Genomic DNA, 14,205 nt, shown 5'->3' on the forward strand with positions numbered 1-14,205 from the left:
TGAAGCGCATCATGGAGCACCTTTCTGGTGGCCGCAGCATTCGTGGACTTCTGAAACATTCGCGCAACGCCGGATCGCCATCCACTACGTCCACTATCAACATCATCAACCTGGGAGGTTGCAAGCAGTAGTGCTCCCTCCTCCTCCGATACGACCTTCATCCTTGCCTCCATGATTCTGCGCATCGGGCCCGAGCCGTCCTAAACCGAGTCTAGGTCGCGGTTCTTGGGTCTTCTCGAAGGTGTGTCAAGGCCCGGTCGCATGGTTCAGTACAGGCCGTTGAACAAGTGCGACGTTTCACTAAAAACGAGCGAACCATTTCCCTTCCCTAGCCAAACATATATTCTCTCCATCAATCGCAGGGCACGGAGTTGGTTCAACACCCCCTGGCGTTACGTGTATGGCCTCGCGAACGGTCTGCAAGATGACACTGCAGCTGCATTTCACTACATTTCATTAATAATGGCATCCCGAAAAACTTAACCCGTCATCCACTCCCTAGCCAAAACTTCAGCTGAACCAACTAGCGATTCTGAGACTAATATGCGCTGTGCCCGTCGAATTCAGCTTACAGTCAGTTTGGCCTCTTTAGTATGCAGGAGCGTGTCGCATGCCCAGCGACAGACTACTCCAACCACCATTCTTGCGAGAGACGAACGTCACTTAAACAAGCTCGCCACCCTGGTCGCCATCCTGGACTGACACGCTGTGCACGACCTGCCGTGCCGCAGAGATTCAGCACGTTCGGTTCCTCACACAGCGATTAACTGTGCACTGTTGCATCGCCCTCCGCAAGCCCGGTACCACTCTACCAGGGAGGTAAGAATGTCGGCAAGGAAGTGCTTCGAAACGCCTTCGAAATGCAAAGCTAGACAGCGATTGCGCGCCACCGAATGGTCTGACCGGAGACAGGACCTTTCCAAGAGCGTGTCCGAGCCGCGGCCTCAGTGCTGTTTCGGGAAGAAAACGACTAAATTCACCCCACGTTCATCAAACATAAATGCTGACAACGACCGGGAACGGACTGTTGAGCTCTGTATCCGGTGTCTTGCGCTATGGATGGAAGTCCCAAATTGGTATGTACGTAGCCCTGATGTTCATGAATCGTTAAAGTACTATGTAAAACGAGAATGCTTCTACCGCACGGCTCGTGCACAACCTACGATCCCGTTTTAGGGTCGAATCCTACAGACTTCGTGTTTCCGTAGAGTCCCTTTGGACCTCCGAACAGCCTCGCTACGAACGCAATGCAGGTAAGGATTCTCTTTGCGCGTGGTAAGTTGTTCACGTTTTCACCTTCCCTGCATCTCACTCCGTCACATGCTATTGTCATGTGCAAACGCCGCGCATTTGTAGACCCATCGCAAGATCACGAGGAGATGCAATGCGCCGACCGGACATACGCCGTTTACCACACCGAATCTGTAATGACAACCTCGCTTCATACTACCCCGGATTCACCTACGGATTGGATATCGGGTGCATGCGCGTATCCGCCCTCTTCTTTGCTAGTCTCGATCTCGATCATGAGTTCGTGTTTTCTTCGTTGACTAGGAGTATCGACCGGATGTGCATACGCGTACATAGACTAGCTACGCTTAGGGCGCAAAAATCCGCGGGTAGATTCGCAGTTTACACATGAGCCACTGTCTAGTAACCAACGCTTTCAGAATACTACAACCTCGATAACGTTGCCATTGAATGTACATCGAGCTCCTGCTTCCTATGTAGCACTAGAAGACCTCATACAGTAGCACTTTGAGTCGAAAGAGGCAGCTTAAACATCAATCCGAAGGACAAAGCGATAAACTTGAATCCCGTGCGGACTTCAGACAGCGTTGCATGATTTGAGCTTCCCTGAAATCACCACAATCACCAGCAGTTTCCTGACACACCTCTCAAGCCAGGACGCGTTTCTCCGCGTATCCAAGTTGCCACATACGTACTCACTAATCGAATTACTCCCGGCGGACACTTGCAGCTTTGGGAAGCAACTGGCTGAGGACAGCGGTCATACGGCGCTCCATTATCAATAGACTATCGATAGAAGTAGCTCTGGTGTAGCAATGGTTTCATATATTGGTTACATCACAATTCATCGTCGCTCACGACTCCTCGGCACGTACATGCACTCATCATTGGCTATATAGCTCTCCTACTTATCATTGACTCCCTCCTAACCACTGCCACCCATATCACCCAAAACGCGCTTGACACGCGCTCCCCTCCATCTACCGTACACGGCTATCCTTTACCTAGCCCAGGAACCGTTGCGTGTCTCATCCGACCCACTCCCCAAACCACAGTTTTACCCACTTTCCCCATCCGCCACCCACCCCACCCCCTCCGTCCCGCTCAGGCGAAACTGTTGAGACTCTCGAACGTCACAACACGGCACCTATGTATCAACACGAACCCCCCTGAACCGCAACCTCCGCGTGATCCCATTCGCTACACCGCGCACGGCATGCCGTCCCGCGTCAGCGCTTCGCATCCCGCTGCCGTGGCGCTGGACAGACCCAGCCCGGTCTAAGACAGACGCCCCAAGAAATTTGCTTTTTCGGAGATGAACGTTCCCAGCCACCAGCTGCCGGCTTAGGAATTTGAGACGCTATTTTGGAAAGCTGAGATACGGCTGGGCGGTGGTTTGGGAAGGTAGGTTTTAGCGAGGCGAGCGCCGACGGGGGTGCGGAATGTTCTAGGGCGGGCGTGGCGCTGTGGGGTTTAGGGATGGGGTGGTTTGGGGGAATGGGAAATGTGGGTTTGGGAAGGGATGGTGGTGATGGGGATGGGGGGTGTGCGGTGCGTGATTGGGTGGGGATTGAGATGATGGAAAGTTGAAGCTGGGTGGGTTTTTTGTGGTGCGATGGAGCGCCCTGGACGTTGTCAGCGGTCTGGTTCATGGTGGGCTGACATCCTGGCTGGTTTTGTGGAAAGGTGTTGGAGGACCCGAAGCAGTGGCAAGGCAGAAGAAGTAGGCCAGAACCTGTGGAACCACAGCTTTGCGAACTGTGATAGTTGAAGCACTCATGTCCATGTGTAGGAATCGTTGAGTGCTATTCTGCCTCACCGACACCCGTTTACACCTCTGACCCTAAGCAGCCGTATATCACGAAACGCACAATGAAAGAATAGCTTTCCGATCTGTGATGTCTATGCAATCACCTCGCATCGTCCGGCTGATTAGCGCTTCGCATGTTCCTACATCCGGGCCAGAGTTCTGAACGCGTATCAGAGGGCCCGAAACAGTGGCATCGCCAAAGACAGTTCCCATATCTGAAGTACAGCCGTCTAATTGGTGCACATATATCGAGTACAAACTCTCGATCTGCGATGACTGGTGCCCTCATATCAATATGCTGCAGTTCCCCGTATCTCGGAACGTGTGATATGATTCCCCGCGTCCCGTCTTGTGCCAGCATAGAACTCGACTCACAGGTCTAGACTGGTTACATCCGTCTTCTTCCTACATAAAGATCACATCACATTATCGACATGCCGTGGTCGCTTGCTCAAGTGTCCCGTATATCTCATTCACTGGTGGTAGGCTTGTATGCCGCTAGCCGAGCAGAAGTCGTCACATTACATCCCGGCTGTCACATTGCACAAGAGCAAAAGGAATGCATGCCATGATCACTGTTCAACATGCGTAGCTGCCGTGCTAGCCGTTCCGAACACCGTGAGAGCAAAAAGATATGCAAAAATCAAAAAAAGGAATTTCGACGTGGGCAGGACTCGAACCTATAACACAGTTAGTTGATGGTATCGGAGATAGGATAGCGAGGCACTTTCCTGCGCTCCCGAAGGAACAAGCTTTCTAGGCTTGCGCGATAACCACTCCGCCACCACGCCTGCTGGTGATTGATGAATAGTGGGCAAAATTATGTTGTATATGACCCGTGGAAAACTCAACACGAAAACCGACACTAAGAAGCACTAGTGGACTTTCAGTAGTGACTGGGATTAGGTACTATGTACCACTGATAGGTACATAGGGTGGACATTCGGCCCCACTGAAACAACACTTCAAAGAATGACTTGGTATTCTTCAATTAGGATCACAACACGAGCTAGTATGTCGTTCAGAAGAGGTCTCTCTTCCATTCTAGTTATTCAGATTCACCTTAGAGGGGAATATGTCATTAATTAATATTTAGAGAGTGTTGGAGTGCGCTTCCGCCGGTCCACTTCTACGTACTCATGAAAACTACTCTTCCAATTCGCTATGGTGATCATTTCCTACACTCATAGCAGCATGTATATCTCGCAATAAATTGAAGTAGAGGATGTCGTTATGCAGTCCCCAGATGAATGTGTTCAGAATATTTGATGCTTTGGCTATCTGAACGATACTTGTCGTGTGCAGTGTGCCAAGCATCACCGAGTTCCCTCACAATACCCCCTCGACACTCCCAAAGCCGCTACAGAAAACTCCCCCTCTCAAACCTCGACCCAAAATCCGCCGCCTTACTCAACATCTCCTTCTTCTCCTTCGTCCCCAGCCTCACCCCCGCTGCGACATCCTTCTCGCGATCAAACGCCCTCTTACTTGGGTCGTCCTCCTTCTCCCTCGTCGTACTCGCCTGATGCCGCTCATACAGACTCTTTCCCCGATTTCGCTCATCATGCTCCCTTACCCTCCTCGCCGTCTCCTCTGTCTCCCGATCCCTCGCCTGCTGCCGCGCCGACACACTCGCCTTCCCTGCCGGCGCAACACCCATAACTTCGTCCGCTAGCCGCTTGCGCTTCTGCTCCGGCGTCTCGGTCCAGATGGCATTGTCGCCGTCTGTAGCTGTGGGCGCGCGTGCGCCTTTGCCACTATTGAATTTGCGCGCGCGCTGCTTGGTCGGATCCATGCGCGCAGCAAGATCATCAGCCTTGGGGGGTACCATCATCCATTCATCGCGGCGCGGTTTGGAGGAGGGCGCAGCGGGTGCATAGGCGGGGTTGGTGTCGAAAGCGGATTTGGGTTCGGAGGGTTCATCGCTCGATGCCTGTGTATATAATCAGTGAGGGGGGTTCGAGAAGTCTAAGTAGTGAGGATTGCGTACATTTGCGCCATTCGCTGGGGGTGGCGCAGGACCGAATTCGTCGTCGTCGCTGCTATTGTCCTCTGAATCTGAGGCTGTAGGGTTTCCTCGCGGTCGTTCATCTAGAGGTGCGGGTGGTGGTGCGGGTCCTAGGACTTTGCGCCGCTTGTCGCTGCTTTCGGGGCTGCTGGAGCCGTTCGGTGAGAGTTTAGGGGATTCATCGTCTTCGGAGTCGCGTTTCCGCTTGGCTAGGAGGTGGGGAGGTATCTGGGGGCCTATTGAGGGCATTTTGGAGGCTTTGTTGGTTTTTTGTTGTGGTGATGTTTGAGGAGTATAGGAGGTTGGTGGTGATATAGGTAGGAAATCGGTGGGGGCTTCAGGTGGCGATTAGGCGGGGGACTTGTCCGGCACTGGTCTAGGGGTGAGGGGATGACCGTGTTTAACGTCCACGAGCGTGTTAAGTGCGTGGTTTGAGTCCAGCTGGAACCCGGCGTGCTTGAGCACGAAAGGGTACGCAAGGAGGAGGATGAGGAATGCACACCAACCGGCCAAAATGCAACCGGCGGATTTCTGGAGGCTCTGAACAAGGGTTTCAACGGCTTTTGTAAGGTGGCCGACGATCTGGCCGGTGTTGGAAGGGCGGTAAGTGCAGACTTTGGACTCGGCCATGTTCATGTAGCCATGATCGAGATATACCATGGCTGCATGGGAACCTGCATGATAGGAAGGGTACGTAAACAATTATGCCTGGTGAGTGTGGCCACGCTGCACCTCCAGAATTGGTAGCATGGTTTGGTGAAGCGGTGTTTGCCGGATCGACACAGCGCCTCGAAGCTTGAATGGTACACCACCAACTGCCCGCTCCCTACCCGGCGTACGTCTCTACTGAGCTTCGACCGCTAATTTCTTGAGACTTTAAATCGAGCATTGTCGCCAGTCGCCACCTAATATTCCAGACCCCGTTCCGCCGCAATCGTACCTGGATTCCTTCCAGGCATCACCGCATCGCCGCGACGAAGAGTGAACGGACCGCATCGAATAGCTTCGAATACACGGGCAACTTTACCGATGCTTACAGGACGCCGTGTTTAATCAGTTTCCCGCCCACTTCAAGCTCAACTTCCAACGCGCGATTGAAGACATGCGCCGCAGCAAACAAGACCGATGAGCTCAGATTCGGGAGAGAGCCATGTCACCGCTGACAATGAGGAGCGGGGGACAAGCGGTGCACCAGTAGAGGAACCATTTGGAGAATTTGTGGAGCAAGAGGAATCAAACCATGGTGGTGTCCTGACGAAGGAGGTTATCGAGGAAGAGCAGCAGCATGTGCGGGACGAGCTCCGAACTGGCGTCAATGGAGGTTATTTTGCGAGGCATACGACTCGGCATCATGAAGAGGAGGGTACGGATGATGGTACAGAGGTAGGCTCTGGGTTACCTATCCGACAACGAGCTCAGACCCCTGGGAGTCCGGAATCAACATCAATACCAGATGATACGCCCTCGATTCAAGTAAGCTCCTAGATGGCGAATCATGGACACATCTAATTGTTTCAGGGCTCAATACTATCCTCCCCCAGTGTACCAACCTCTCATGCCTCCTTCTCTCGCATGCACCATCCTGCCGCTCTACAGCCTTTCGAACGACGCTTTTCCTCGCGATTAACGCCATCCCCGCTACACTCACCAAGAGTGGTCTCTCCTGCCTTCCTCAATACGCGGTCGCGACAGTCTTCTGTGGCAAGCACTCTTTTATATCAGCAGAGTGAAGCAGACACTCCCCAAGCTCCATGGGAAGTGGTACGATGGACAAAGTTGAAGAAGATGACGGGTCAGATATTCTCAGAGGTTGGGAAGCGCAATTTTGGCCGTCCAAATTGTCTCGCAGTTGCTGCATCGATTGTAGTTGGGACGTCAAAAGGCTTCGTTCTGGTTTTTGACTACAACCAAGTGCTCAAATCCATCATTGGCCCAGGAACTAAAGGTAATCGCAATTCAAAGTGCACGATATGAATTGCGTTAACGACGAATACAGCTATCGAATGTGGTCCGGTGACTTCATTAGCCATTTCCGCTGATCATTCAACCATTGCCGGAGGACATGCCACTGGAAACATCTTCACATGGGAACTTGCAAGGCCGGCCAAGCCCTTTCTTCACATTCCGCCAACCGAAAGAGACGCTTTGGATGGTCGACGGTCTGATGGACATGTCGCTGATAACGCGGTTCTCCATATAGGCTTTCTAGGCACAAGACATACTGCTCTTGTCTCCGCAGATGATGGTGGAATGGCATTTTCTCATCTTGCCACGAGAGGTCTCGGAGCAGTAGCGAGAACGGTGAAGACCACTCGAATTCTCGGGAGATACCCTCTTACAGCAAAGTCAACGGAGCGACCCCGGAAACCTAGTTCAGTGCTAGCATTTGCGCCTCTGCCATTAGGAAATGTGGAGCAGCCGACCGACAACATGGGATTGACTGCGCTTCTTACGCCGTATCTGCTGGTCATTGTGTCCACTACACCCCTTGCTCAAACGCAACACAAGGCCTCCAGACCGAAGGAGATCGCACCTCACAGCACGCTAAGTGGGTGCTTGGCTTGGTTTCCCGCAGTGAAACTAAAGAATGCCTCCGGAAATGCACAACAGCAGGTCTCGAAAACGAAACTCGTGTACTGCTGGTCTAACATTTTGACTATTTTGGACGTCGATGCCATACCGATAGCGGAGAAAGAAAAGCCACCGGAACTCACGTTTAAACCACGGAGTCGCTGGAGAGGCGAAGAAGCTATTGTAGCTATTCAATGGTTGAGCAGATCCGTGCTCGGTGTTTTGACCATCAGCCAGCGTCTGATCATATTGGAAGACACGTCGTTACGGATCACGGACTCATTCGATCTATTGCAGAAACACATATACCACGAAGATTTGTTCTCCAAGCAGCTTCAACCAGTAGTCGAGCAACTCGATGAAGATGATGTCTCAATGCATGGAGTTGTCGCAGACGCCTTTCACATGAGCTTCCGGGCCTATAAAGGGCGGTTGTTCATTCTGGGTTTCAACGATATCTCCATTGGCACTTTGTCGAACTGGGCTGACCGCTTACTGGCTTTTATGGAAGATGGAGACTTTATTGCGGCTATTGGGCTTGCTACCTCCTACTACAACGGCGATGCAGACAAACTCACCGTCGGCTTACCAGAGGACCATACTGCGCGGCATAAGCTCGTTCAAGAGAAGCTCCTTGATATGATGGCCGCTTCCTTGAAATACACCTTTGCGCGGAAACCTAATGTTCTTGATAAAGATACCCGAGAAAAGCAGCTGACAGACTTAGCTGAAGTATGCTTCACTGGCTGTTTGAGTATGAAGGAGCAAGACTTCTTGTTTGAGGAGATTTACGACGCTTACGAAGAAGGATCAGCGGAGGATATCTTCTTCCAAACTCTCGAGCCTTACATTTTGGAAGAAGAGATCACAGCGGTTCCGCCTAATGTTCTAAAGGACCTCATCACATATTATGCGTCCTCAAATCGCGCCAAAAGGCTCGAAGAGATGCTGTGTCGGCTCAATACTCTCACTATGGACATCGACCAAGTCACAACTCTCTGTCAGCAGTATAACCTGTATGACGCTCTCATCTATGTCTGGACGCAGGCACTTCACGACTACATCACCCCACTTATTAACATCTTGACCCTCATCAAGGTCGTTGAGTACGATACTACGGATGATCAAACGGAGAACGTATATGTCACATCCGCCATGAAGATATTCCCATATCTCGCCTACATTTTCACCAGTCGGGTTTATCCGAGTGGCACGTTCATGGACGAGGTGGATGCCAATCAAGCTAAGCGAGACTTGTACAGCTACCTTTTCTCTGGAAAAGCCCTTGACTGGCCGAAGGGATCCGGCGAAGTTCTTCTTACACGCTCGGACAAGGGCCAAGAGCCATCTTTCCCCTATCTGCGCATGATTCTTTCATTCGATACAGGAAGTTTCATGAGCATGCTCAACGAGGCATTCGAAGATAGCTACCTGAATGGTGAACAAGATTCAAACCTGAATGGGAATGGCACTCAAACAAATGGAACTCAACAAGCCTCGTCGTTCACGCCGACTCGACGATACATTATAAACGTCCTGTTGGGTCTGATGACTCCCGAGGACTTTGATCCAGAAGACATCATCTACTTCTACATGTTTCTAGCCCGCAACCTTCCAAAGTATCCCCAGCATATAATCTTACCCGGAACTTCTCTTCACAAGATTCTAATTGGTCTATGCAACTACCCTACCGACGTCGTCAAGGACGACTGTCAGCTCAGCGTAGAATACCTGCTTTCAATATACCATCCCCCAGATCTTCAGAGTCTCGTCCCGCTTTTCGAACAAGCCGGCTTCCATCGAGTCCTCAAGTCTGTGTATAAGAGCTCCCAGCAGTATGCGAAACTTCTTGAGGCACATCTCAACGACACCGAGAGCCGAGAGTCAGTTTTCGAGTGCATCAGCGATTGCATGAGGCCTAGCAGAGGACTCAACAAAAAGCAAATGAACGAAGTCAAGGCTGTCATCGTCAGGCACGCGAGAGAACTTGCCAGCATTGATGCATTTCGAACTGCTAAGGTTACCAAGCAATACACTCCGGATCTTCTACGCGACGTCCTGGATGCTCTGGAAGATGAGTCTGAATCGCAGTATCAATTCTTACGAGCCATCATCGAACCGGAAGAGCAAAGCAAGGTTGATTCGCATTACCTTGGAGAAGGGGCTCCATCTGGCTTCGCTGAGCGATACGTCCAGTTGATGTGCAAATACAACAGCACTCATGTCGCGGACTTTGTGAGCATTTTGAAGTCAGGAGATTTGCGGCTTAGCTCAGTGCTTCCCGCCCTCGAGAAGAGTGGCGTAGTCGATGCTGCAGTTGTGCTCATGGCTCGCGATGGTCTCGTCAAGGATGCCATGGATCGGCTTGTCAAACATCTCGGCACCCTCGAAATCGCTCTGACCAGCCTAATCAAGGCCGCCGCTGACAGTCCAGACGCCGCGAATACAGAAGAAGCCGTCGGGGATCTCCTAGCCAGCGTCGAGAAATACAGCAAGGTCGGAATCTGGCTCTGCCAAGGCCAAACCCGATCCATGGAGCGCAACTCCACCAACCCTACTCGGCTCGACCCCTCCATCGCCGACACCGAAGAAACCCTCGCCATCGACGAACTCCTCTGGCTCGACCTCGTCGACACCGTCGTCAGCGTCACCAAAACCGTCTCCTCGGCCGCCTCGTCCCTACCCACCGCCCCCAACCTCGACCCCCCCAAAATCACCACCCCCCTCCGCGCCACCGTCCAACAAACCTTCAGCGCCCTCCTCGCCTCCACCGCCGCAACACCCAAACCCACCACCTCCCCATCACCCACCCGCTCCCGCTCCCGCCCCCGCCACCACCAACACCCCTCCTTCCTACGCATCCTGCGCGCCTTCCTCACCCGCGCCGCCGCGTCCGCGCCCTCGCTGCGCGACCTGCGCGCCGTACTCGCCGACATCTTCGCCGCCTACGCCTTCGAGGACACGCTCCTCGCCCTCGCGACGCGCTTCCTGGATAAAGACGCCTTCGCGCACGTCGCGGCCGTGCACGCGCTGCGCCAGCGCGGCTGGCGCCCGCGCGGGCAGGTGTGCGAGGCGTGTCGGCGGCGCGCGTGGGGGCCCGGGGCTGGTGGGGATATTTGGGATGCGTGGGCGCGACGGGGCGAGCGGGAGGAGGAGAGGAGGGGGAGGAGCAGGGGGGGGAGTGAGGTTAGGCGGCGGGAGGAGCGGGGGAAGGGGAGGGCGAGGGTTGGTGTGGAGGAGGAAGAGGAGGAGAGTGAGAGTGGGAGGGAGGAGGAGGAGGGGAGGAAGGAGGAGGGGGGGCCGTTGGTTGTGTTTGCGTGTCGGCATCTTTGGCATCGGAGGTGTCTGGTGCGCGCTATGGATGAGGGGAAGGAGGAGGGAGGGGAGGGAAGGGGTGGGAAGAGGCGGTTCAAGTGTCCGATTTGTGCATAAGGGGTGATACTATATGAGGGAGATGGGGAGTGCGTGTATGTGTATCTCTCGCAGTAGGCTCGGTTGGTATTTTCTCGTGTTCGCTTCGAGCTGATGAGCGAGAGAGTGGTTGGTATTCTCTAATTCATTAATCGTGTTGCCATCGCTCAGCGCCATCATTGCAGGTTTCCATATCTGATGAACAGGCCGAGGTTTTCTTGTAGTAAAATTGTATTTCATGTTATCGTGTCGTGTGTTTCGTGGAAGTTCTCCAGCCATGTCATTGCCCTTTGAAGCAAACTCTCCAATCTCCCCTTTCGACATTCATAATCATCGTACATTGTTAAAAGCTTCGGCTGTAAAAGAAGATCCCAATACCCAGATACCTTTGCCCGTCCAATACCTCCAAAAAGTCATACCTCGTTAGTCGATCCAGGAGCATATCGTGTCGTTCGTATTTCCGCCGTCCGGAAATTGTACCGGCCATAAGCCATCGTACGCTGGTCCATCATCCACAGGTCCATCACATACTGGTCCATTCTCCAATGGTTCAGATCCCTAGGTCACCAATCCAGAAGCTCGACCTTGAGACCCGGCGGCGCAATGGACAAGATATCGTCAATCCTCTTCGCACAGATCCTCCTCGCAATCGTATCCTGCATATCCTCCTCGAGCTCAACAACCAAATCCCCATGGCACAGACACCGCCTGCCGTACACACTCGCCACCACCTGGCGCGAGATATAAACCGTCTTCAGCGCCGTCCAGCCCTGGAACAACTTCCGGTCGTAGTTGCTATCCCGGCTCAGCGCACCCTGTGCGCTTGCGTTGCCCCAGAGGCACCGCATGACGTTGTAGCTGCAGGCCAGGTGCTCGGCGAACAGCGTGGTGATGACGGCCTTCTGCGCGGGGACCCGCCGCCGCATCCACGTGCCGATGACGCCGGGGCTGAAGGAGAAGACGTTGAGCATGTACGGCATCAGCGCGCACTCGTTGTAGATCTGGCGGCAGGTGCGCGCGATGGCCGTCATGCGGTCGTGGCCGAGCTGCGGCGCTTCCCAGGGCAGGACGCCGCGGAAGCCGAGGAGCTGCAGCGATTTGGCGTCGGGTTTCTTAAAGCACTCCTCGTGGTCGGCGTACATGCAGTTGGTTAGTGGGCCGATGGGCGAAGGTTTGGGCTCCTCCTCGTTCTTCTTCTTTTGGCTTCCGTTACGTCCCAGGAATTTGGCGACCTTGGAAGGCTCTGGGGTGCTGGCGGCTGTGGAGGTCGGGTTGGACGTCGGGTCCAGCGACCTGTCGTAGACGTGGATATGCCTACCGTCGCCGCCAAAGGCGAGTCTGAAGACGCGATTGCGGATCTCGGGCGGAAGGCGGAGAAGGGGTGATTGCTGCTGGTTGCGCTCGCTTCTAGAGAGATGTTAGAGAAGCCTTCGCAAAGACATCTGGAAGAGCCCGAAACGTACATGGCTGCTATCTCGTCGCCGGGCGATGACAAGTCCACAAGTCCGTCCCTTCTCAGTCGCAGCGCTGGTCGCACTGGAGGCCGATTAACAGCTTCGTCCACCTCCTGGGCTTGCTTGCCGACGCCCATGGCGCCCTTGAAGAGTTGCGCCACCTTTGACATGGCTAGAGGTTCGTCTACGGCTCCGGCCCATGCAGTCTGGCGAGAGGGCGAGAGGTGTAGGAGCTCAGTCCGGTGAAAGAAAGCGGTGGAAGGTTCTGTTGGGCATGCTGTGTAGAGATGGAAGGTCCAAGTCACCGACGTAGGTCGGACGTCTACCACGCGACCCTCGACCGCTTTAGGGAGGAATTGATGAGGATGCAGAGATGCCCAGCCTTGGAAGCCGCCCTCTGGTCCCTCGAATGTCCTCGTCGTCGCCGTCGTTCCGACGCACTCGCTCTCAGTTCGCTGAGTGGTCTGGTGATGGGTGGAAGTCCTGTAGTGAGTCGGCCTAGCCAATCCGCGCTCTTGTCCCTTCTTCGCGCTCACGTGCGCACCTTCCTGCTCCCTCCCCGTTTCGGCAACTCTTGGCTGCTTGCCAAGAAGGCTAAAAGTGTTGAGTCGGGGAAACCTGAATTTTTCGGCCATTCGATGACGCAGCCACCTTTTTGCAGATAACTCAACAACCACAACTCGTAGAACAGAAATTTCAACGGGACTGGATGCGCCGAAGCAAGGAGAATAAACTGAGATTTTATAGGAAGATTATTGCACATGCCCATCAAGATAGGGGTGGGGTCCGCAGGCTGCGGCACCGAAAACCCCACGCCTCCCTACCCAAACGAACCCGCCTAGTCCACCGCCGTCACTGAAGCCACTCGTAAAGGCGATCCTACCATCAGGCTATGCATGCAAGGCATTTTGGGGGTATTTCAACTATCTGGTTGCGGCATACCTACGGCTTGCCGGTCAGGGGCCGGTTGGCGCGATAAGCTGCTAGCCATCATCGCGGAGAATACAATATCACGCATATCTTGGCCGGGAAAACGACAACGAATGGAAGAAGAAATATGTTGGTCATGTTGCACTCCAACGTGGACCGTTGGGCAACGGCCTTGCTGGCACTATTGGGGCATCTGAGTCGGCACCACCAGATGACGGCATAGATCTCCGATTTAGCTTTCGAAGAGGAGTAAGCTTTCCCTATCACGCCATGCGTTTCATCTTCCTTGTTGCGGCGTTCCGCTCTAGACACATTTCCATTTCTTATATCCATACCGTACCATCATACCTATCAAAACGAACTCCACCGAGGCCTAGAGAGCTATCAGGCTTACCGGAAATGGCATTTTGGGAATAGCAATAACATTCTAGAGAACCTTAAGCGGCGCTAATGAAGCGTACAAAGGATAGAAACATTGTGTGCCTCAGTGATGAGAAGTTTGAAATCAAAACCACGGATTCGTGGACTAGGGACTTTTGCAGCAAGCTGATTATCAGGGCGCTCTCTTCTACTACTTTCCTCGTACCGTCCAGCACCACCAAACCGCTTCAGGCTTGGAACCCCGATAGCTCATCAGAAGCCTCTCTCCTTCCGCCGCCTACTTCGGAAAGACTTGGCATACTAGAAGACGGGAAACCGTAGAGAACATACGCGTAAAGTGGTGGGTACTCAGGCACGCAGAATGGTGGTTGTCAGTCGCGGTTCGTGTG

General features: G+C 53.5%; 4 protein-coding genes and 1 non-coding gene across 5 annotated transcripts; 1 reads left to right on the forward strand and 4 right to left on the reverse strand.

Annotated features, from left to right (window-relative positions):
* Positions 1 to 3,720: 3,720 nt before the first annotated feature.
* BDZ99DRAFT_t65 lies at positions 3,721 to 3,852 on the reverse strand. The gene has a single exon. It is a non-coding gene; the product is annotated as a tRNA-Ser (tRNA).
* A 278-nt stretch (positions 3,853 to 4,130) lies between these two features.
* Positions 4,131 to 5,787, reverse strand: BDZ99DRAFT_423343 (uncharacterized protein). The gene is made up of 2 exons (XM_033717018.1): positions 5,052 to 5,787; positions 4,131 to 4,994 (listed from the first exon to the last, which is right to left on the reverse strand). The coding sequence occupies exons 1-2, from the start codon at positions 5,316 to 5,318 to the stop codon at positions 4,422 to 4,424; spliced, it is 840 nt and encodes a 279-aa protein (XP_033572930.1). The 5' UTR covers positions 5,319 to 5,787; the 3' UTR covers positions 4,131 to 4,421.
* Positions 5,418 to 5,729, reverse strand: BDZ99DRAFT_524204 (uncharacterized protein; the record flags this gene model as incomplete). The annotated part of the gene is made up of 1 exon (XM_033725879.1): positions 5,418 to 5,729. One exon carries the CDS (start codon positions 5,727 to 5,729, stop codon positions 5,418 to 5,420), a length of 312 nt encoding a protein of 103 aa, XP_033572931.1.
* Positions 5,788 to 6,194: 407 nt separating the features above from the next.
* On the forward strand, positions 6,195 to 11,072 carry BDZ99DRAFT_510898 (uncharacterized protein; the record flags this gene model as incomplete). The annotated part of the gene is made up of 4 exons (XM_033724502.1): positions 6,195 to 6,542; positions 6,588 to 7,014; positions 7,066 to 9,183; positions 9,214 to 11,072. The coding sequence occupies 4 exons, from the start codon at positions 6,195 to 6,197 to the stop codon at positions 11,070 to 11,072; spliced, it is 4,752 nt and encodes a 1,583-aa protein (XP_033572932.1).
* A 542-nt stretch (positions 11,073 to 11,614) lies between these two features.
* Positions 11,615 to 13,140, reverse strand: BDZ99DRAFT_501509 (uncharacterized protein; the record flags this gene model as incomplete). Its single annotated transcript, XM_033723821.1, has 2 exons — positions 11,615 to 12,458; positions 12,515 to 13,140. 2 exons carry the CDS (start codon positions 13,138 to 13,140, stop codon positions 11,615 to 11,617), a joined length of 1,470 nt encoding a protein of 489 aa, XP_033572933.1.
* Positions 13,141 to 14,205: the final 1,065 nt, after the last annotated feature.

This window comes from Mytilinidion resinicola (assembly GCF_010093595.1).
Source record: "Mytilinidion resinicola strain CBS 304.34 unplaced genomic scaffold BDZ99scaffold_17, whole genome shotgun sequence".
Lineage (NCBI taxonomy): Eukaryota > Fungi > Ascomycota > Dothideomycetes > Mytilinidiales > Mytilinidiaceae > Mytilinidion > Mytilinidion resinicola.

Coding starts and splice junctions, on each gene's coding strand:
- BDZ99DRAFT_423343 (XM_033717018.1), bottom strand. CDS start 5,318: ATGCCCTCAATAGGCCCCCAGATACCTCCCCACCTCCTAGCCAAGCGG. Junction 4,995..5,051: donor CCCCAGCGAATGGCGCAAAT/GTACGCAATCCT, acceptor TTATATACACAG/GCATCGAGCGATGAACCCTC.